The 22,322-nt window shown below is 37.9% G+C and overlaps 1 protein-coding gene across 1 annotated transcript in view; it reads left to right on the forward strand.

The window, feature by feature from the left end:
* OTUD4 (OTU deubiquitinase 4) overlaps positions 1-19,661 on the forward strand; it is a 46,375-nt gene extending 26,714 nt beyond the window's left edge. The window contains exons 11-21 of the mRNA XM_074338473.1: positions 1,682-1,776; positions 2,763-2,866; positions 2,968-3,151; positions 6,190-6,352; positions 8,414-8,537; positions 8,822-8,877; positions 9,571-9,651; positions 11,195-11,333; positions 11,923-12,183; positions 13,198-13,238; positions 14,694-19,661. Coding sequence (XP_074194574.1) covers positions 1,682-1,776; positions 2,763-2,866; positions 2,968-3,151; positions 6,190-6,352; positions 8,414-8,537; positions 8,822-8,877; positions 9,571-9,651; positions 11,195-11,333; positions 11,923-12,183; positions 13,198-13,238; positions 14,694-15,908 — 2,463 coding nt within the window. The 3' untranslated portion in view covers positions 15,909-19,661. The remainder of the gene's footprint in view (positions 1-1,681; positions 1,777-2,762; positions 2,867-2,967; positions 3,152-6,189; positions 6,353-8,413; positions 8,538-8,821; positions 8,878-9,570; positions 9,652-11,194; positions 11,334-11,922; positions 12,184-13,197; positions 13,239-14,693) is intronic.
* The last annotated feature ends 2,661 nt before the right edge of the window (positions 19,662-22,322 follow it).

The following is a 22,322-nucleotide window of genomic DNA, read 5'->3' on the forward strand; positions in this document are numbered from 1 at the left end:
GTCCAAAGTGTCAACAGTGCCAATGCTAGAGAAACTGGATAAGATAATTTCCAACGTCCCTTTTCTGTCCTTTGTTTACTTAAAAAAAAATAAAAAGCTATTTCCCAAACAAAAACAACCCACATACACAAAAAACGTTATTTGGAAGATAATTTTCATCAAAAAGTGTTACCTTTTAAAAGCTAGTTTAAAAGAGCCACTGACAAGCATTTCTTCTTGACATGTGGGGAAATGCTCATTTCCTTTGTGGTAAAGTAGTTTATGTTTTAAGTATCTGATTGACCAGGATTATATCTGGGCACTTTTAAGAGCTTAATCATGTTCTGATTCTGGGGTATTTGAAAAAGGAAGAAGAGGATACGATTCACTTGTGTTCTTTCTTACGGGATTATCAGAAACATGCTCTAATTACAGAACAGAATTGTGGGATCTTTTACTAGGGTGCTTTGGAAAACATGGAAGACAACACAAGAGTAGAACCAGGAGGGCTTAGGGCTCCCCCCCTCTCGCTACCTCCTTAGCAGAGAAGAGAAGATTGCTTATCTTATGCTGCATCATTTAAGTTGTGTTTCTTGTTATTTCAAATCAAGCATATTTCCTTTGAGGTTGCAGTTGCTTTTGGTAAAGTAGATGCTGTTGATAAAGTAGATTGTAAAGCAGATACTTGTTTTAATTTTTTCCTTTTTAGAGTATTTTGTTTCTATTTCTACTACTTGACAATTACACTTGGATAAAATTTAATTGAAATTTTACTATGGAAACTGCTAGGACTCAAAGATGACTTGCTTACTGAAGTAAGCATGTAAGATGTAGTTTAAACTTTTGATAAATAATAACGTCAGAAAAATCTTTTTTATTATTAAACTGTTGGAAGAGAGGAAGGCGAAGTGTGTCCTGATGTGATTGGTGAAGAATGAAACCTCAGCTGAGGACTTGCACTAATAATGAAAGTAGGAGGTTACTCAGAGCACTGCTGCCTGCAGTGTTCCTAGTGATCCTGTGCAGTGAGGTGCAGGTGCCCTGTTTTGACTAGAAAGAAACTTAAGGAGTTACTCTTGTGTCACAATTTACTATTGGGAAATACCAGTTGTATGTTAGAGAACAGATAATGGATCTGTTTTTAGGGAGAAGATGGGTCACAATTACCCACTTTAAGTATTGGAAAAGTGAGAAGATAATATAGTAATAATAATTGATCTCGTGTCCTTTATATATATCATACCTCCCTCATCCCATCTCCAGAGGCCTATGACTTTGGTACTATTATTAGCCCCATTTTGCATGTGAAGACACTGAAGTATAGTTGTAACTTGCCCAAGGTCGAATTGCTGGTAAGTAGAAACGCCAGGCCTGGAATCCTGGTGTGTATGGTGCCACAGCCCTGAGTTCAGAACCAGGACACGCTGCCTCTCTTGTTTGGAGCTTTAGTAGATTGTGCTCCTACTTGAACTGGTTAGAAAAACAATTTAGAACAATTTTGGAAGGGTAAACAAAAAGTGTTTTAGGTTAGAGGTACATGAGTCTGGGAATTCAGAGAGACATATTATACACTCTTTTCAATTTAGTTTGTGTTTAACAATATATATTTTGTTTTCTCTTTAATTGAAAACAAAATAAAATTTAAAAAGTGATCCCTCGTGCAAGCAAGCAGGTGACTGATCTTTCTGGAATTGTTCAACAGGTTAGGTTGGATCACAATGGGAAATTTTCTAATGCAGACTTTCAAGGGGTTCACTCTGTGAACGGACCAGTTCTGGGTGAAGAACTTGGAAAGAAGTATGTACTGCTTTTCATCTAAAACACTTACTATCTTTTCCATTACCCTAATGTAATCATGGGAATTTCTAAATGGCCCCATTTATTTGCAAATTCAATTAAAGGTGTCGCCTATGTGTAGAAATATATTTATTTAGGTCTTTTAAAAAAACAGTTCGAATTCAAATTCAGTATCTTGCATGATGAGATAGTTTAAATAAAAATACTTGTTTTGTTGCTTACTGTTTAAAATGTGCCATTCTTCACAAAGGCATTTTGGGAAATTAACTGTTGTTAACTGTAAAGTGGGAGCTTTGGAGGGCAGGAACCATAATCATTTCTAATGTTCACTACTGCATTACATGGAGTTACTTTTCAGTAAATGTCAAATGGAGTAAAATTTTATGGTTAACTTTCTGTTACACAGTGTTACTTTAGAGCACCTTTTGTTTCAGTTGCTGCTGCCTTTATTAGAGGCACCTAAACTTTACTATGGAAAATTTCAACCATATGCAAAAATAAGGAGGATAGTACAGCGAACCCCAATATACCCATCACCCTATTTCAGCAATTAACATTTGGTAGTTTTTTCTAATCTGTTCTCCCTAGCCCCTTTTTTAAAAATGGAAATGAAATTGGAATGTCTCAAAAAATCTCAGACATCACACAATTTCTCATATACAACCTTAACTACAGTACCACCACCACATCTAATAGGACAGCAACCATTCCTTCTTTATCTGATCTTTTGCTTTGACTGTATTAAAGCATTTTAGTGTTTTTTTCAGGTTAGAAAATATGCTTTTGATTTATGTCATTTTATTTGATTAGAATTATATCTCGATTGCTAAATGCTTTGTTTTTACTTCAATTTGTTTTTAATACAAGAATTAAAACGGGAAATTATTATGTAAGTTGCAAATAAAATAGTTATGCAGAATTCTTTAATAGATACCCTTATGAGGAATACTTCAAGTTATTACAAGGTTTTTTTCTTCCTTTTGAAGACAATTACCGAAGAACCTCAAACCACCTCCCTCAGAAAGCTGGAACACAGTGTCAGGGAAGAAGATGAAAAAAACTTCCCTTTCTGGACAAAATTGCCATTCTGGTAGGAGCACATGAAGTTATTCTTTCTTTGGGAGAGGGATGATAGTACATGGGGTTGTTTATAATAAGAAAATTATGAGGTATTTTGGCTTCTTGTCACAGACGTGGATTACAGAGGGCCAAAGAATTCAAACAAGCCAGTAAAAGCCCCATCAGCACTACCTCCTCGACTCCAGCACCCTTCGGGAGTAAGACAGCATGCATACCCTAGTCATTCTGCAGGGTCACAGTCTCAGAAACCCACCAGCGAGCACAAAAATCTTAGGACACCCTCACAGACCATAAGGTAAACTTTCTGAATATAAGAGACGTAGAAATTAAGTGAGGGGCATTTCTTTTGTTTGCCGCATTACATGCTTTTGAGTAGTTACAACTTTTTGTTAATATGCATGTCTACAGCATATCAAAAGTATTGTTGGTAAACTATTATGTGAGGATTTCCGTCTTTATAATTCTCTTTAAACACATGACAGTAATGTAGGGCAAGAGATCTTTATTTTTGAATATTTTTTTTCAAATGATTTGATAGATCTTATCCTAGCCAAATCTTATTTCTGGTACTTGATAGTTTTCTGGTAGCCCGTAATATATTAAATACTGGATTCCAAATTGCATTCTAATATGCTCGCTTCGGCAGCGCATATACCAAATTGCATTCCAAATTCCTTGGAGGATCTCTCCCAACAAACAGAATTCTTTGGATGTTTCCCTTTATATAGGAAGTTAAGTCAACCAAGGTGGTTGGTTTACTGGTAAGTTTGGATTGTTTGTGGTAATGTGTCTTAAATGGGGTACCTGTTTTAGGTTTATGTAATCACAAATATCAGCATTCTGACTGAATATCCAGAGACAGATGAGTTTCAGGGTCATAAATTTCTGTGCTGTGGATTTTGTTTTTTCCCTAATCTGCCTTTCTGTGTAGTTTATAACCCTTCGGAGGTGCTTTATTTGAGAGTGTATCTTAAGTGCAGGCTGTCCTTTTCATGTAAACTCGGCCATATTTCCTGTGGGCGCTGGAGCCATCCTGGGTTACTGTGACCAGTGCATTCCCTGTCCAAGCTTCCTCTCCCCAACTGTCTCAACAGCTGTGGCATCATCAGCTTATGTGCTTGCCAAGCTCTAGTCTTGAGTTCCTTTATTTCTGGCATTTGGGCATTCCCCCTTTCTTGGGAATGTACTTAACATTTTGTCATTAATGATAGTTTATGTAATGTCTTCAAGACAGTTGTAGGTTCTTAGTCTGACGTGTTACCAGTACTTTGTTTCCTTTGCCTGGCGTAGCAAGGTACCACAAACTGGGTGGCCTAAAACAACAGACAGTTCTTCTCTCATAGTTCTGGTGGTAGAAGTCTGAAATCAAGTTGTCAGTAGGGCCATGCTTTCTCTGAAGACTCGAGGGGTGGTGGCAGGCATTTTAACCAGTGCAGGCAACGTACCTAAGAGGTCTGACTTATTTTGAATATTAACTTTGGAAACCATCGGAAAGTCATAGGCAGAAATGAGATTTTAAAAAAAAATTCTTATTTTTTTAACAGACTAGGAAAGAAGCATTATTTTCCCTTAAACACAGGGATACTCTGCGGTGTCTTAAAGATTAAAAAAGGGGCCAGCCGGGTGGCTCAGCTGGTAGAGCGTGAGCTCTGAACAACAGGGTTGCTGGTTCGATTCCCCCATGGGCCAGTGAGCTGCGCCCTCCACAACTAGACTGAAGGACAGCGGCTTGGAGCTGATGGGCCCTGGAAAAACAGTTCCCTAACATTCCCCAATTAAAAAAATGAATAAAAGATGAATTATGTAAAAGATCCATGTTATTTGTTAAAAAAGAAATTAAAATACACATAGACTACTGAATGGCTAATTTAAACATACTTTTGTTTACCACAAACTGAATTTATGTCCAGTGTGTTTCTCGTGTTGTATTATCCAGTCTCCCAGGAATTGTTAGAATGATCAGGCAGGTATGAAATGTCTTTGTCTCATTAGGATCCTTTTTTCTTTTATGTGTTAGCTATATATTACTTGGTATATCAAAAACACTTTGGCAGACAGCAGTGGCTAATACATAGACATGAAGCTTTAGAGAATTTTTGACGTTGTGACTGATTACATAGGAACCTAGTTATATTTGCAGTTAGTATGCCTTCTTTGTGGGTATGAGAGTGGATTTTACTAGTATATTAAAACAAATTTAGGGACTGATGTGGATCGGATATTTAAAGTAATATTTAAAAAAGACCTAGTCAGAGTTTAGAATTTTATAGTCAACAGGCCACTTGATTTAAGTCCATTAGAGTTTATCTTGACTGTGATGTTCTGTAACTTTCCAGACACTCATGATATTTGCTGAGTCTTCCACCACTGGGGTTTGAGGACTGGTCTAAAATTCTGAGGCTCCAGATTTGCCCCCCTGCTTTTTTTTCCAGTATCATTGGGGTTGGCGTCTGCCCTGTTGGATTTAGGTTGTGATTTTAAGTTGGACTATCTGAGGGCATTAAGTGACTAATCTTTACTTTGAGAGTAAATCAGATGGTATTACTGTGTTCTTCCCACTCTTTAGGATGATTCTGTCTCTTCCTATTGTGACAAGATTTTTTCTGTAGGTTTTGGATTTTCATTTGCCACTGTTGTGGAATTGTTAGACATGGTAGAAATAGTATTCATATTGCTTATACTAGTTACAAGCCATATAAAAGCATCAGGGTTATATTAATAGGCTATTAAGTAACTCTATTTGTGCATTTTTTGTCATCCTTTAACAAAATTATATTGAGATGATAGCAGTCTTATCTGTGCATCTAGTATTTAGCCTGGCACATTTTAATTTTTCTTTTCAGCTTTCCATCTCCGTTGGTGGTGTCATAAAAAATTAGGATAGTCTTGGTGTCTCCTTTGATCATTGCCCTTTACTTAGAACAGAAAGTAAGAATGCTTTTAAGACCTAAACTAATAACTCTCTTTCTCTTGAAAGGGAATTCTTATGAAACTGTTGGAATATGGAGTAAAATAAATACAGTGCTTACATTTCTGATCTGATGAAAAGTAAAAAAACACCCCATTATTTCTGTATTACTTGGAAGCGAGTTGTATTTTTCTTTTCTTGTTTTTCACCTAGCTATTGTAAGTTTATCTTCTTGACTCTGTAATGTAGGGTGATGCTACAGGAGCTTCCCATTTGCTGAACATTTATTGATCAGGTTTCCAATAGTTCTGTAATGTCACAGTGTAGCTAAATTAGTCAAATTTGTATTGCAAAACAGGTTATTTTATTTTGGGTACTCAATACATTTGTCTTCTTTTTTATGACAAGAATGTTTTATTTGACAGAAAACCTGATCGTGAGAGAGCTGAGGATTTTGATCACACGAGTCGAGAACCTAACTATTTTGGCTTCTCCCCAGAAGAGCGCAGAGAGAAGCAAGCTATAGAAGAATCTCGTTTACTCTATGAGATTCAAAACAGAGATGAACACGCTTTTCCAGCCCTTTCTGTATGTATAACAGGAAATTATTGTTTGGCAATCTCTACTTAATATACAGTTGATCCTTGAACAGGGGTTTGAATTGTGTGGGTCCACTTATAGCAGATTTTTAAAAATACATACAGTCGGCCCTCTGCATCCCACCCCCCCCTCTGGTTTTGCTTCTGTGTATTCAATGAAACGTGGAATCTGTGGATGTGAAGGGTTGACTGTATGCGCTACGCTGTTTATGGAAGGCACGTGAGCATCTATAGGTTTTGGTATCTGCGGGGGTCCTGGTACCAATCCCCTGTGGATACTGAGGGATGACTAGTTAAGTTTATGCAGATTTTCGACTATGTGGGAGGGGGTTTGCATCCCTAACCCTCATGTTGTTAAAGAGTCAGCTGTAGTATTTATATTAAACCACAGTTTCTAATGATAGACTAATAATTTTTAAACTGAAGGGTACCTTAATGATCATGTAATTCCCCCACCTTTTCACATTTTTTATGAGGAGGGTGAGTTCTAAAGATATTACTAGCTGGTGGCAGGGGTGAGGCAAGTAAATTGGTTAGCTCACTTCTAGTTTAGTATTTTCTTTTGAACAAAAACATGTTTATTTTGCTAGCCAAAGTAATAATATGCAGTAGAGGCTCACAATTCACTTACTAAGCCACAGGTATAAAGTCAGGAGAGTCTCTTCAGTGTTCCGTGTTAAACACACTAGGACCTGGTGACATAATGTGTGCAGTGAGAGCTGTTGTTCAGAGTGTTTGCTCTTGGAGATGGTGGTACATGTGTTCCATGTGTCAGATGCTGGCTTGCAATGGATGCTTCTCTGATGAAAGAAATGTTCTCTACTTTTTGGTTTCTTAATTCTTTTGGGGGAGTCACAAGGGACAACTGTTCTCATGTAGAGTGAAGTAAATGCCAGGTGAGGAGGGTTCATTGGCAGCCTAGGTGAAGTGTCAAGTCAGTTTCGGGCCCTGTGCCTATGGGCTCTTTCTCAACAGTGGATGAAGCGAAATGAAATGTTACAGGAGGCTACCCAGTACACGGTGTAAAACTAATGCCCCCCCCCCCCCCCACACACACAATTCTCTGTCTACTGGCCTCAAATCATTTAGAGGTGTGAGATGCTCCCTTTCAAACAGTTCATCTGGAATAATAGGTCAGTCTGGCACAGGTGTTGAGGCTTAGGAATTATTGGGAAAAGTGCCCACACCCATGTGTGAATTAGGCATGGTCTGTATGCTAAGTATATTTATGTGATACGGTATTTTCCCATAACTCTTAGATAAAAAAAACTACAAAGCATTTAAGTCTGTACTAATAGCATTTTGTCCTTTTTCAGTTAGTGAATGGTACGAATACAACTACTGTAATGTGGGAATAGATTGTGAAATTTTTTGATTGTTAAAATGGAGTCTTCTTACTCATTTTTAGACTGGGCAGTTTGAATCCTGTCTTGGACTTGGTGGTTATTCAGGTTTGTCTTCTAGAAAACGCCTGCCACAGAGGGCTGAGATCCCCTTCTCAGCGTTTACTCAGTGCCAGAGGAGTAAAGGACCCTCTAATAATTTAGTTTAAAAACCTGATTTATTCTAGTCCCTTTGTTACACCGATTAGAAGGTTGGATCTCAGGCAGAGCTTACGTGAACTGCTGACAGTAGCATTTCAGTGATAACAATCCTAGTGGCACTGTATCTACTATTTGCACTTAAGTATCTTTCCCCACAAAGGATTGTGGCTTTACAATGGCTGCTTTTGAAGTCTGTATGAAATGAACGGTGCTGTTCTTTGTGCGAAGAATGTAAATTGTAAGGTGAAGTTTTGGTTAGGGTGACTTCTTGAAATGGAGATATGAAGAAGTCTTAATAGTAATTTAGGCCAAAGGTCTGATTGACTAATATTTTGGCTTAATATAATTCAATATGACCCGTAGGTCCTATTTTTTGAAGTTTTGGAAGTATACAGGGTTATGAATTTTGAGATTTTTAGTTAGACGTATAAAGACTAAGATTAATTACTTTAGTTCATATATGTGGGTAAGTCTAACACAAAGTATTGGGTTTTGTTTATTTGAAGAGTTCATCAGTCAGTCAGTCAGCTTCTCACAGTAGCAACCCGTGCGTCCAGAGAAAGCCATCCCATGTGAGTGATAGAAAAGGAAGCAGGCGGAGAATGGATGCTGAAGAACGAAAAGATAAAGGTATGTTATTTCATCATTCAAAAGCAGATGCTAGAAATCTGTGTCTAGTTTAAAGTCATACATTGCGAAGAGAGAACCCGTTTAAAATAGGTAAGCAATTTGATGTCACGTCACACTGTAGCAGAGAAACTGACTCTAAAGTTCACGGTAAATGTTATTCTGAAGACTGCATTTTTTGCTGACTAAACATGATTCATGTGGTACTTTTGGTTTTCTGTCTTCCTATTTTGTTCTTCACATCTGACTTGTGGCTGATGCTTTCTTTTTATCTTGATCTGTTTCAGACTCTATCCATGGACATGCTCACTTGGATAAAAAACCTGAGCCAAGCACATTGGAGGTAAAGGTCTTAAATACTAATTGCATCTTTTCTTTTTCCTTAAAATTGTGATAATATAGCAGGAAGAAGTAGAAGAAGATGATGACTTCATTTATAACAGGGAGGTAGACATAGTAGAGAAAAATGATAGTGCTTGAGGAGAATTCACTCACAGATTGTAACCATTTCTTCAAGGGTACATTATGATGACTTATCTGAATTGGTGGAAAGTAGCTTTTACTCTCCATTACCCTACAGTAGATTGAGGTGTTTTTTTTTTTTTTAAACTTTTAAAAAAATTTAGTTTAAGTGTGTTTTTCCAGGACCCATCAGCTCCAAGTCAAGTAGTTGTTTCAGTCTAGTTGTGGAGGGCACAGCTCACAGTGGCCCATGTGGGGCTTGAACCATCAACCTTGTTGTAAGAGCACCGCCCTCTAACCAACTGAGCTAACCGGCCGCCCCAAGACAGATTTTTAAAGGAAGAGTGTGCTGTTTGAAACCATGCCCCCAATAAAAACATCCCAGTACTTTTGATGTGATAAAGTTGTGTAGGCAGTTACCTCTCTTTTGAGGACCAGATGTAATAAGAAACAAAACACCTGAGCTGTGAGAGGGTACAGTCAGGTGCAGGTTGGGGGAATTGTGAAGGCAACCATGATGATCCTAGAATGTGGGTCTTTGAAATAAAATTATTTTTTATTTTTGCTTTTAAAGAATATTAGCGATGAGAAATGTGCAAGAGTTTCATCACCATCAAAGTCAAAGAAATTAGAGTGCCCACCTCCAGCAGAACAAGTAAGTACATTGTTGCATCTGACACTGAAGGCTCCATTCTCAGCGTTTCTCAGCTCTGTATGTGGTCATTTAAAAACAAAACATCTACATAGGAAATAGAATATATTTTAGTATCATAATTTGGGTACAGTTATGATTTTTCTTTTATAATTCTGTTGGTTAGTCTACAATGTTCTCAGTTTTTACTTTTTTACTTTTTATTTTTTTAATAATTTTTATTGGGGATTATTGGGGAACAATATGTTTTCTCCAGGGCCCATCAGCTCCAAGTCGTTGTTCTTCAATCTAGTGGTGGCCATTTTAACTCTTTAGTTGTGGGGAGTGCAGCCCACCATCCCATGTGGGAATTGAACCAGCAACCTTGTTGTCGAGAGCTCATGTTCTAACTGAGCCATCCGGCCGCCCCTCCGGAAGCTCAGTGGCAACTTGTTGTCTTCAGTCTAGTTGTGGAGGGCGCAGCTCACTGACCCATGTGGGAATCGAACCGGCAACCTTGTTCAGAGCTTGTGCTCTAACCAACTGAGCCATCCGGCTGCCCCGAATGTTCTCAGTTTTTATTGAATGTTGTTTTATAATCACTGTTTTTTGGACATAGAAGTCATTCTTCAGAATTATTTCATAGAAGGGAGGGGATATAATGATTAGACTGTAATGACAAGTCTAATCATTTTTAAATGAGAGAAATACACATTTAAAAAGCAGTATCATCAGTTTACAAATCTAATGATGAAGGAACCTGAGCTCTAACAGACATTTTGGTTCTTGATTTAATACAGGAGTAGAAAAGGTTCTTAGTCCTTGCCTTTCAGTCAGCGTCCTTCACGTCAGTTAAATAGCATATAATTTTGTGGCAAGTCTTTGTGTGAGGAGTTCTTCTAAGTAACTCATGAATTTCAAGGTGATTTCAATGATTTTGCTTCCTTGCCTTAAAAGTATTGTGTTCAAATTGCTTTAGGATTTGTTTCTGTCTCTACCAGTGACTTTTACAACTTTTGACAGGCAGTCCCTGGTTAGGATCAAATTTGTGTAGAATTTTTCGCTACTGGTTTTTTTTTTTTTAATCTCTTTAATTGCTAAGACCAGAAAGACCATTTATATACTGTGTTTCTCTGAAAATAAGACCTAACCGGACCATCAGCTCTAATGTGTCTTTTGGAGCAGATATTAATATAAGACTCATCTTATTTTACTATAATATAAGACTGGGTCTTATGTAATATAATGTACTATAAGACCGGGTCTTATGTAATGTAATGTAATGTAATGTAATGTAATGTAATGTAATGTAATGTAATGTAATGTAATGTAATGTAATGTAGTATAACATAAGACTGAGTCTTATAGTAAAATAAGACCGGGTCTTATATTAATTTTTGCTCCAAAAGACACATTAGAGCTGATGGCCCAGATAGGTCTTATTTTTGGGGAAACACAATAGATATTGCAGTTGTATAAAAGATAGACAACTCAAGGTACATTTGGTGGTTAAAATTAATGTTAAGCAAAATGAACTCTTGTCTTTTTCTACTCTCTCTTTTTGCAGAAGCCAGCAGAGCATGTGTCTTTGTCAAGTCCGGCTCCCCTTCTAGTTTCTCCAGAGGTACATCTAACTCCTGTGGTGCCTTCTTTACCAGCCACTGTGCCCGCCTGGCCAAGTGAACCTACAACTTTTGGACCAACAGGTGACATAAGAATTAAAAAAAACTAGTGAACCATCCAACAAAAGCCTTCTAAGTCAGAGACTGAATAAATTCTCAAGTGAGACCTTTACCTTAGAGTAGGGCTGGGTGTGTGGAGCCTCACAGAGCTTTTTGTGACCAACGCTTTGCTGTGTTTCTAGTGTGGAGTACCGTGTTCATTTGGTATTCATTGCAGATATGTCCTCAACGTCTCAGGAACAAGATGTTTGAACTGGTTGATTGTCTTCACTGCTTGCTTTGGTTGCTCAGCACTGACGCCACAGTTTGCATCCCGCATGGGCCAACTCTTTCTGGCCCCATATTAAACCTTTTGCCAGGCTCTGTGTTTACACGTTTGTAAGAGCTACTGTTAGAAGACATTGACACAAAGTTTGTTTCCTGGGCTTATTTCCTCCTGTGTGTCCAGGAGGGTTCTTGGTTGATATAAAAAGCACTTCTTTAGATTGCTTTTTACAGCTTTTTCTATTGTGCAGCATTCTTTACTTTTTAGCTTAATGTAAACATATTTGTAGAGGAGAGAATTATTTTCATCTTTTTATAGTTTTTTGATTCCTTTCCCTCTCTTTTGTAGGTGTTCCTGCGCAAATCCCCGTTTTGTCAGTGACACAGACTCTGACCACTGGACCTGATTCTGCTGTGTCCCAAGCTCATTTGACACCCTCTCCAGTACCTGTGTCAATACAGGCAGTTAACCAGCCTTTGATGCCTTTGCCTCAGACACTGAGCCTTTACCAAGACCCGCTTTATCCTGGGTTTCCTTATAATGAAAAGGGAGATCGAGCCATTGCACCACCGTATTCACTGTGTCACACCGGGGAGGACCTGCCTAAAGGTGAGCTGCTTCTCCAAGTCCAAATTGATTTTATTTATCAAGTACTGATACAGGTTCTACTTACTGAGAAATGTAAGTAAGTAGAGGTCAAGGTAATGTTGCCGAGTAAGCCAAAGGACTTACGTGGGAAGGACAGCAGAGGTTTGGCTAGTAGTCATTCCCTCTCCTGTTTCAGCTTGTGTTTGATTGGATTATGTTTTTTGTATGTTTGGTGACTACCCGTGTCATATTTTTCAAAAGCAGCCTAAAACCATTTTGAATTCTTAATAATGTTAATAACAAGATAACTAAACATTTACTGAGCTTTCTCATCGCTGTTCATTACTTCATCCATGAAACTATAGAGAATGAATATAATAAACAGCGTTCATAGTACTACATGCAACAGTATATATCTAAAAATTTGCTTTTAAAAATTGTCCCTTTGTTTTTTAAATGAATTTTAGTTGCAAAATTTCCTATTTGTAGAAAAACTGAAAGTAATGCAGTGAATCTCTCTGTGCTCTTTGCCTGGATTTATGTAGATAATTCTGTTTTATTAGTCAGTGGTCTGATGTTTGAGTCTGTGGGTAACTGGCTTAATGCCAAGTGAATACCTTGGCTGATTGCCGATTAATCTTATGTTATTAATGAGTTAGGTTTGTGTTGATTTTACTCTTATCCCCCAACATTTTGATTTCATAATTTTTTAAACACCACAGAGAAGTTGAAAAAGAAATACAGTGAACACCTGAGTTTCATTCACACAGATTTAATAGAAATCAGATAAAAATCTCAACTTAGCCATTTTGAGACTTAGATGTTAGCACAGACAAAATATTGAACCCGGAATTATCCTATAGTAACAGCGCCTAGTTTTGGTTATACTATACTTTTTATCTGTGTTTTACCACAGGCTAGAAAGTATTGCAGTAGGCAAGATTGTCTTTAGAACTCTGTTGTTTGAGGATAATGAAGAAAAGCTTTTTGAATGTATTTATCATTTTAGTGAGTGATTGTTTTCTTTATTTTCAGATAAGAACATTCTTCGATTCTTCTTTAATCTTGGTGTAAAGGTATTTACGTTTAATTATTTTAAAGTTAACACTTCAAATTATTTCTGGTTAAATAATCTTAACTCTTATCCTGTCAGTCATAACCTGAGGTTTACTAAACCTTATTATTTTAAGAATTGCATTTTCAGTACTGTGTAGTCTCTTTCTTTTTGGTGGTGATTGAGGCTCCAGTTTTTGCTTAATTTTCCTTTTATTTGGCAGTGATTTCACTCTGTGAGTATATTCAGGAAATAACCCTGTCCTAGGTAGCCTAGTGGAAATGACCTCACTGAGGAATTAAGTGAACCATCTGGGTTTGAAGTTCTGCTTCATCACTTTTTAGGTGTAGAGCCTTCATTTGTGGAATGGGGATAGCATTTTCCACTTACCTCAGTGTTGAAAAGATCAAAGGAAATCACATGGGAAAGCTCTCCTTTGGAAGGTGGTGTGTTCACTAGTAGAGCAGAGGTGTCCTTTGGAAAGTGGTCAGCCAAGAGCTAGCTTGTCTGAGAAAAAGGGTGGAGAACTCTGTCCTTGTCAGTACTGTGCTGTCTCCTGGCTTGGATTCGTTTCTGTGAATCTTAGACTGTTAACACAGAAAATGAAGTGCCCTTCTGTAGCCTCTGACAGTTCATAAAGAAGACTTGATTAATTGTACCATTCACTGCATTCCGTTGCCTGATTTTGTGTTTATCTAGTTAATGTTGGCTTTAGCTAAATTAGCCAGTTAGCTGGTCAGCTTCGTGTGTGTGTGTGTGTGTGTGTGTGTGTGTGTGTGTGTGTGTAGCTAAATTAGCCAGTTAGCTGGTCAGCTTCGTGTGTGTGTGTGTGTGTGTGTGTGTGTGTGTGTGTGTGTTTAGCTGACCCTTTGCAGGGGAGGGGTTTGGAGGGCTTTGTTTTCAGTTTTACCCTTCTCTGCCTGGGAGCCTAACTTGAATCCTTGTGGAGTGCTCTGGGGGGCGCTAGAACTACGGAGTCCTAATTAACACTGGGGGTCATCTACTCCTGTCAGCATTTTTCTGGTAGAACAGGCCCAGACCAGTTTTCTGGGAAGCATGGGGTCACTCAGTGAGCCAGTGGTAAAGCCAGGATATGAGTGCAGGTCAAGCTAAACAGCCGGCGATTTGAGACAGTCGAAGCTGGAGGCTCAAGTGCTTGCTGGTCTTTGTTTTTGATACTTGGTATCATCCATATTATTTCTGTGTAGTTGTAGCTAAAGGATGGAATTAATCGTCACATTAATTGGGTGGGTTCATTATATTGTTGCCTGTCAACCTTTATATAGGACTTTGGCTTGGTTTCAGGATAGGACAAGGAATGGAGTTTCAGAGCAGTGGCTTAATTTTGTACTTTCTTTTCATGTTGAGTGTCACAGTAATCTAGAACTGGACTGCACATCATACGGTCTTTGCAGGCATGAGAAACTTACCTTGAGCCCTCTCTAAACTTTGTTTTGCCCCTTTTTGTCTCTTTTAGGCATATAGTTGTCCTATGTGGGCCCCACATTCTTACCTGTACCCTCTGCACCAGGCCTACCTGGCAGCCTGCAGGATGTACCCAAAGGTCCCTATCCCTGTGTATCCTCAAAATCCTTGGTTCCAAGAAGCTCCTCCTACTCAGAATGAAAGTGATTGTACCTGTACCGATGCGCACTTTCCTATGCAGACTGAGGCCACTGTGAATGGTCACATGCCACAAGCAGAGATTGGACCGCCAACATTTTCTTCACCTCTGGTTATTCCTCCATCTCAGGTGTCTGAAAGCCATGGACAGTTGTCTTACCAGGCTGACCTGGAATCTGAAAACTCTGGGCAGCTTCTTCATGCTGAATATGAAGAGTCACTGAGTGGCAAGAATATGTTCCCACAACCATCCTTTGGACCTAATCCATTCTTAGGCCCAGTTCCCATTGCACCTCCTTTCTTTCCGCATGTTTGGTATGGGTACCCTTTTCAGGGATTTGTAGAAAATCCAGTAGTGAGGCAGAATATTGTTGTGCCCTCTGATGAGAAAAGAGAATTGGATGTACCCCTGGATAATGTGGAACTGGCTAAAGAAAGTAGTTCAGTTTCAGCACTAGGTGAGTTTCACGAGGTCAAATGTGAAGACACACATTCTCTCCCTGAAGCAAGTGTGAGGAGGCATGAAGGCCGTGCAGAGCAGTCATCCCAGACACCTCAGGCAGATCCGGCACTGGCTTCCCTCCCTCCAGTAGCAGAGGGAGAGGCTCATGTTCCGACTCAGATCCTAAACAGGGAGAGAGAAACTGTGCCTGTTGAAATCGAGCTTAAAAGGACCATTCCAAGTCTGAAAGAGAAACCAGAAAAAGGGCAAGATCCTAAGACTGCTGCTGATACGGTCAGTGGGGCCAATTCTGTGGACAGCAGACTGCAAAGACCAAAAGAAGAGAGTTCGGAAGATGAAAACGAAGTGTCTAATATTCTGAGAAGTGGTAGATCCAAGCAGTTCTATAATCAGACGTATGGAGGCAGGAAGTACAAAAGCGATTGGGCCTATTCTGGTCGAGGGGGCGGATATCAGCATGCAAGAGGTGAGGAGTCCTGGAAAGGGCAGCCAAGCAGAAGCCGAGAGGAAGGTTATCAGTACCATCGGAGTGTCAGGGGGCGACCATACAGGGGGGACAGGAGGAGAGCAGGGATGGGAGATGGCCACCGGGGACAACATACTTGATGGTTGTTGCTGCAGTGTATTAGAGCAGAAACCCTTTCTTAGGTGGAATGTTTCCGAAGGCTTTAAAAAAATACATTAAAATGAAAACCCAAATTGGAACTCTTTCCTCCCCTCCCCCTTTACCCTCACTCCAATTCTGGACAAGAGATTTTGGATATGGTTCAAGGGGGCAGGTGAATTCTTAGTGTTGCCATTTTTCTTTGTTCAATATTTATCAGGTGACTGCTCCCATAAAAAGTAGAAAAGTTTGTTAAAGTATTTTTTATAAACAGCTTAATATAATACATAGATTTAGTGTTTGGTTTTTTCCTTATCTAAGTTTAATTTCAAATGTTGGAAATGTGTGCTTTATAGTGTTTACTAAAGTGACAAGAAAATATAACATTTGACACACTATAGATTCAAAAACATAACATTGCACCAAATAGAAATGTATATTTTATTATGCAATGCCTTAGTCATAAACTGGGCTCCAACAGTTCTTAGCCTAAAACACTGTTGTTTTTTGAAATGCTTCCAACCCAAAGGCCTTTCATCTCAATATCTGTCAAACTTGAACAATGTCTTCTCTTTAATATTACACATGAGACAGCCTATTAACCTGTGTCTTAGAAATGTTGTATATAGTACTTTTAATATTAATAGGGTATATTTTTGAATTTTGGTATTTGTTGAACGTGAGATCGCATACAACAGATGTTTAAGAAATAATAGGAAATCTAATGAAATGGCTGTTTCCACCAAGGATTCTTAGCACTGGTGTAAATATCATGGTGCCTACTCGAAAGAAATGTAGATGCTATGCATTTTGAAAATAATCTGCATCTATTAAAACTGCAGAAATTTTTTAATGCCACTTTAACACTAATGCACTGACAGATTTAGATATTTTGTGAGAAGAAAAGTTAAAAATTTTTAGCTTGACAAGTTTCTAGAGTTACTGTTTTTTTTCTTTTTCTTTTTGCACCATTGTTTATATGTATCACTTTACAGTTGCATGTTCAATTTGTCACAGCTGGAACTATTGTACAAAAAAAGGATGATTGTGACTTCTAGTTCTTTTCTAGAGGATGCTGCTAGAAAATGGTTTTGCTTTGCATTTTATAGCTGTTACCCCTTGCGTATATGTCTCTCGATCATGCTCCCTCCCTTCCAGTCTTTGCAGTATTCACTAGAAGTTAGTTCCTTTTGCATGTTGCACTCTGTTTTCATTTGGAGATTTGATTCTCTGAATTAACACAGTAGTCCTTCATCTGTGTTACACTTTATAAATGACCGTAGTTTGTATTTCTTATTTGTACATACTAATGTGAAAATCTACCCTTTTTTATGTTCTTTTGATCAGGAAGTTTGAGTGCTATGCAAATAAAGTAGTTTCTCTTTGCATGCCATGTATAACTAGCCAAAAATAGATTTTTTTTTGAAGCAAATTACTTTAAAAGCAAATACAATTCACTTGAATTTGACAAACTGAAGCAGATGAGTTTTCTGGGTTCTCTGATAACCTACAGGAATGTTTGGATGCCAGCTAGGCTCAGTGAATCTCCACTGTACTGTAATAATGGTTATTTACCTCTGTGTTGTTTTAATTATCTAATGTCTGTGTAACTGCTGATTTGAGTAGTGATTAGCATTTTAGATGTTTCATAACAGGATTTTTAGAGAGCACTTTGAAAGATAGTATTTTATGATGGTGCTAGGTAAAAATTTTAAAGACTGGGATGGTTGTGTGGAAAAGAAAAAATTCTTGAGAGAACCTGTTGAAATTCTGTTGTTACCTTCTAAGCTTGAACAATTGGAGAAGATACTGCTTTTAAGCCATTTTTTCTTAGTGTTAACATCAACATTTGTTATAGAATGAGATTAGAGGGTCCTTCACTTTCAGTTCATGCTTTTTTTTTATGTAGTTTTAGCTCACCTGACAATTTTTATGAAAATCACGTTTAGATAGGACGACCAGATTTAACAGTTCAATAAGTTTAATCTCAGGAGTCCAAAAGAAATAGCTGTTTCCAGTGTCTTGTTTTATTGACTAGGATTTCATCTTCTCAGTTTCTTCTGGAAATGTTTAAAAATTGGATAGGAAAGAATACTGTTCATTTCTTCACTGTCAGTCTGTCTTACCTCAGTTGAGTAACAATACTCTATAGTTCCTGAAGGAAATACTGATTTGCTTCCTGTTTCCTATATTTTACCTCCATGACATGATGAAAGAGAACTTTACAGATGGTACTTTAGTCGGTAACTTCTGGAATAAAAGAACTCTGATTTTTGGTAATGAGTTTTTAAATTACCAGTTTTTGCATGAAGGTCAGTTTTTTTTTTCTTTAGGTTTGTTTTAAATGTATTAGTTCAGGGGATTTTGCCTTATGCTGAGGTCGAACTAGGGCCAAGCAAGCTTTTGTCCTTCATTTTAACTGAGTCATATGGTTTGTTGACCTGAGATGTAATGTTTCTATAAGAAAAATGCTTGGAAGTGAGAATCATTTGTATTTTGAGTTAGAAATTATGGAACTTCATTGTGTTATGATTATATATGTTTTGAAGAACAAATGTTTAGAATGACCAAAGCTCACCTGTTCTGTTTGTTAGTTGCTTTTGCTAAACTTGATTTTTGTCCCTTTCCTTTTAGTATTGTGTATATTTGTTCTCTCAGATAAATCTTCGGCTCCTGCTCCATGTACTTGTCGGCAGCAGGATGCTAGCCTTTGTGTCGTCCTCACCTGTTTCCTGTATCCCATATGTTCATTTTCATGGCTGACCTAAGCTCACACACACCCTGCCTTGACCTGGCAGGAGTAGGTTTTCCCAACCCACAATGCTGATACAGCTTATTTGATTCAAACTATATATATTCTTGTATTGTGTTTCCTTTGTGACTCAAGGTTGAATTAAAATGCCTGTGAACTGCAAACTTGCTTATGTTTGACTTGGTGCAATAAAGTTTCTTTCTAACCATTTCTGGTTTAGAAAACATTCAGCCATCCTAGAAACTGGCAATATTTATTTATGCCTCATTTATTTTACCTTCAGTTTTAGATGGGGAAACCTTAGTCTTTCACTTATGGGTACTAAGCAAGGTCCATTTTAGTGTAGCTCAATAGATTACATATTTGGCTACACTATTTCTGTTTACTGTATTTTGCTTCCAATTTAATGTCTAAATGCTATTTTTGTTTAAAATCTTAATGGCTCAGTTCCAGTATGTCAGTTTCAAAGAACTAAGATTTTACGAGTGTTAGCCATTTACTCTCCCATGAATTGGGATTTCCCACTAACTGGGGTTTTTTTTTTCCCCTCCTGAAATACTAAGTTTTAGAAAATTCTAGAAGAGGGGTGGGTGCATGTCTTAATGCTGGGAAACAGCACCTTTAGAGTTGATTTTACTTGAATGGATTGAAAATTGCATTGTTACAGAGCTAGAGAAAAATTTAAGTATGAAAAATAATAGCCTTACACTGAGTACAAATAATACTTAAAAGCATGTGAAGATGTGATCATTCGTGATGTTACTTGTAAAAAAAGTATATATACATATCTTTTGAAGTGTTGAAAGGAAAATAGTACTTTATATTCTTTATCATATCACTTTTTGTAAGTGTTGACTATATTCCTGTTTATTTTTCTATGTTCTGTTTTGTAGCCTTAAGAAGTGTTTCAAACATACCTGAATGTATAAGAGTAAATGCCCTACATGGTGTGATGCTGCATTATATATAAAACTGTGTGCATATATTAAATTTTGTCTCTTGATTCTGCTTGTGATTCTTTGGTTCCTGGGTAAACCAAGTACTATAGCATATAGATCTTAAAAGAAATTTAGTAAACTTCTAAAAATAAGAGATGGTTTCCATGGTTTTTATCCAGTCAGAAGATAACTCTAGTATGTGCAACTAAAAAACCACATGGGATATAAACTATGGGGTAGGTACTGTTGTTTTCCCTACTGTATATATATAATAAAACTGACAGGCCAAGTAATTTGACTAAGGTCATGCAGCTAATAAGTAATAGACTTTGGAATTGAACCTAGCTGAGTGGTTTTAAAGCTCTGCCATTTTTTAAAAAGCAATCATTAAATGAAATAGGAATGTAGAATATCTAAAGACTAAAGAGTATATGGTCATTTTATTTTTTTAAAGTTAGTATTCAATATTTGTCTTCTGAAGAAAGAGTAAGTTTTTTTATTTTGAAAATAAAAGTAAACCTAAGTTTCTTAAGGCTATATTTCTTCATTAAATCAAGTCACCTAAGAATATTACTAGTCAGTACTTGATTAACCTATTAATATGGACTTTATCTTAGAATGGCTTCCCCAGAAAGCAGAGCCTGAAAAAAAGGCTACATTCAGTACAAGGGTTAGATAGAAAGGTGATTTAGGACCAGGAGCAGCAAGCTGGGAAGAAGGATAACAAGTTAGAGTACGGTTATTGCTGTGTCACAGAACCTGGGGGGATGAGAGGGAGAAGAGAATGTGGGAAGGAAGCATTTATCTGTTAGCTAGCTATGTGAGTGCTAGTGCCTTTCCCAATGAGTCTGTTGAGAAGCCAGAGTATGGGGAAGAAAGCAAGAGGGGTGTTGGTGTTTGAGGGAGTCACTTGAAGTGGATGGTATAAAAAGGTGAGACCACAAGACCAGTGGGCCACAAGAAATGCCCTGTCTAGGGTTTCTCTATACAAGTTTTCTGTAATTAGAAGGGCCTGTTTTTCACTTTGAATAGTTGTTATATTTTCACTTTGACTTTTAGGTCTATGTCTGGGGAATAATAAAAGTAAACACAACCTCAGAGATACTAAATTTATAAATTTTAAGAAACTTCCAAGAGTGAATCATTCGCTCAGAATAGTGAAGCTACAGACTGGTAAAAACGTCATATTAGAATATTTTGGATTGATCTATGAATTCATTAGAAAAACGAGCTTCAAAGTCTAAATACATATTCCTGTGATTAAATTTTATTTTTCACATTTATAAAAATCTTACGAAGATTAAAGATGTAAATACGGAAGATGAACACTGGTTTTTAAGGCCTCCTGTCTTTGACTATTCTAATAATTGAACTGGCAAGTTACTGAGTTCTACAAAATTCTGTGTAGTAAGCTAATTTTTGGACCAACTCCCTCAGATGCATTAGAAAACAATGCTTGTACCTACTCAGGCATATACCTGTCACTGTGTAACTTGTTGCATGCTTTCAGTAAGTTATTTCCTAAATTAGGAGTTAGTAAAAGATGTAAGTCCTTTATAATTTTGTAAATTAGTGTACAAATCGGGCCACAAGGGAGATCAGAAACCAGAGGCACACATGTGACGTGACACCAAGGCTGTGCTGCTCCATGAGATGGATGAAGGGACACGGTTACTAGTCTCAGCTGAGAACTGTCTAGATACGGGCAACAGCCTTGGGTATATGCAAGGTTGGGAGCTGGAACACATTTAAAGCCAGGAGCACCCCACTAAAAATGGCAATTATGGTAAAAATGTTATAGATAAGCCTTTTCTGGCCTGGGTTTCAGATTCTTAAAGGGGAAATAAACCACAGAATGTTAACCACATTTGTTCAGGTTTGAGGTCCCGGAATCTGCACACTAAGATGAAAAGGGGTTCCAAGTGGTAAGATACTTGGGTAACCTGGCAGAAGCAAACTGAAAGTCTTTGGAGAGACAGACCTCAGTGAAGGAGCCAAGGTGACTTTAACCAAACCAGTTTGACTTAACAGTAGCTTAAACAAAAAGTGTTTGTTTCTCTTTCATAGGAAATGTGGAAGTGGCTGCTAGCAGTTGGGCAGTGTTTGATGTCAGGACTAGCATCCTCGTGGCTTTCTTGGCATCGCTCCTCACCTGAAGGAACGACACATCCACAAGAAGCAGTACCAGATGTTTCCTTTGATTAGGAAAGCCAGAGGGCTTTCTGAAATACCCTATGAGATTTCTACTTTCAACTTAGTGGCTAGTGGGTCAACATGGCCCATTCCTAGCTGCAAGAGAGACTAGGGAAATACGAAGAGGACTGTCATGGTTGTCTTAGCCTAATTATGACCCACCACCTGGGGCTGGGCATGCTGCCTACCCTACCAAATGGGCAAGGAACAAGTTTTGAAAGGAAAGGGAGTGTGTCTGGCACACTAAACCTTACAATTGACACAGATAAAGCCTCACAAACTAAAATACAAGGAAACCAAGAGCAAGAGGTATCAGATAATGCACAGTAATGCAAGAGTTAAGTGAACAAGCTCTAAATATTTCAAAAGATTAAAAGAATGGAAGAAAAAAAAAACTTGATAATTCTAGCTGCTTCTAACTGGTTTTGCTTGTCTCTTCTATCCCTACTTTGAACATGTTCAACATCTCATTTGAATCTTGAAGGCGCTCAAGTCCACTAGAACCTGCGTGTGTTCATCTTCTCCTTTCACTA

This window comes from Rhinolophus sinicus, chromosome 15, assembly GCF_057876585.1.
Source record: "Rhinolophus sinicus isolate RSI-liver-muscle chromosome 15, RSI-T2T, whole genome shotgun sequence".
Taxonomy (NCBI): Eukaryota; Metazoa; Chordata; class Mammalia; order Chiroptera; family Rhinolophidae; genus Rhinolophus; species Rhinolophus sinicus.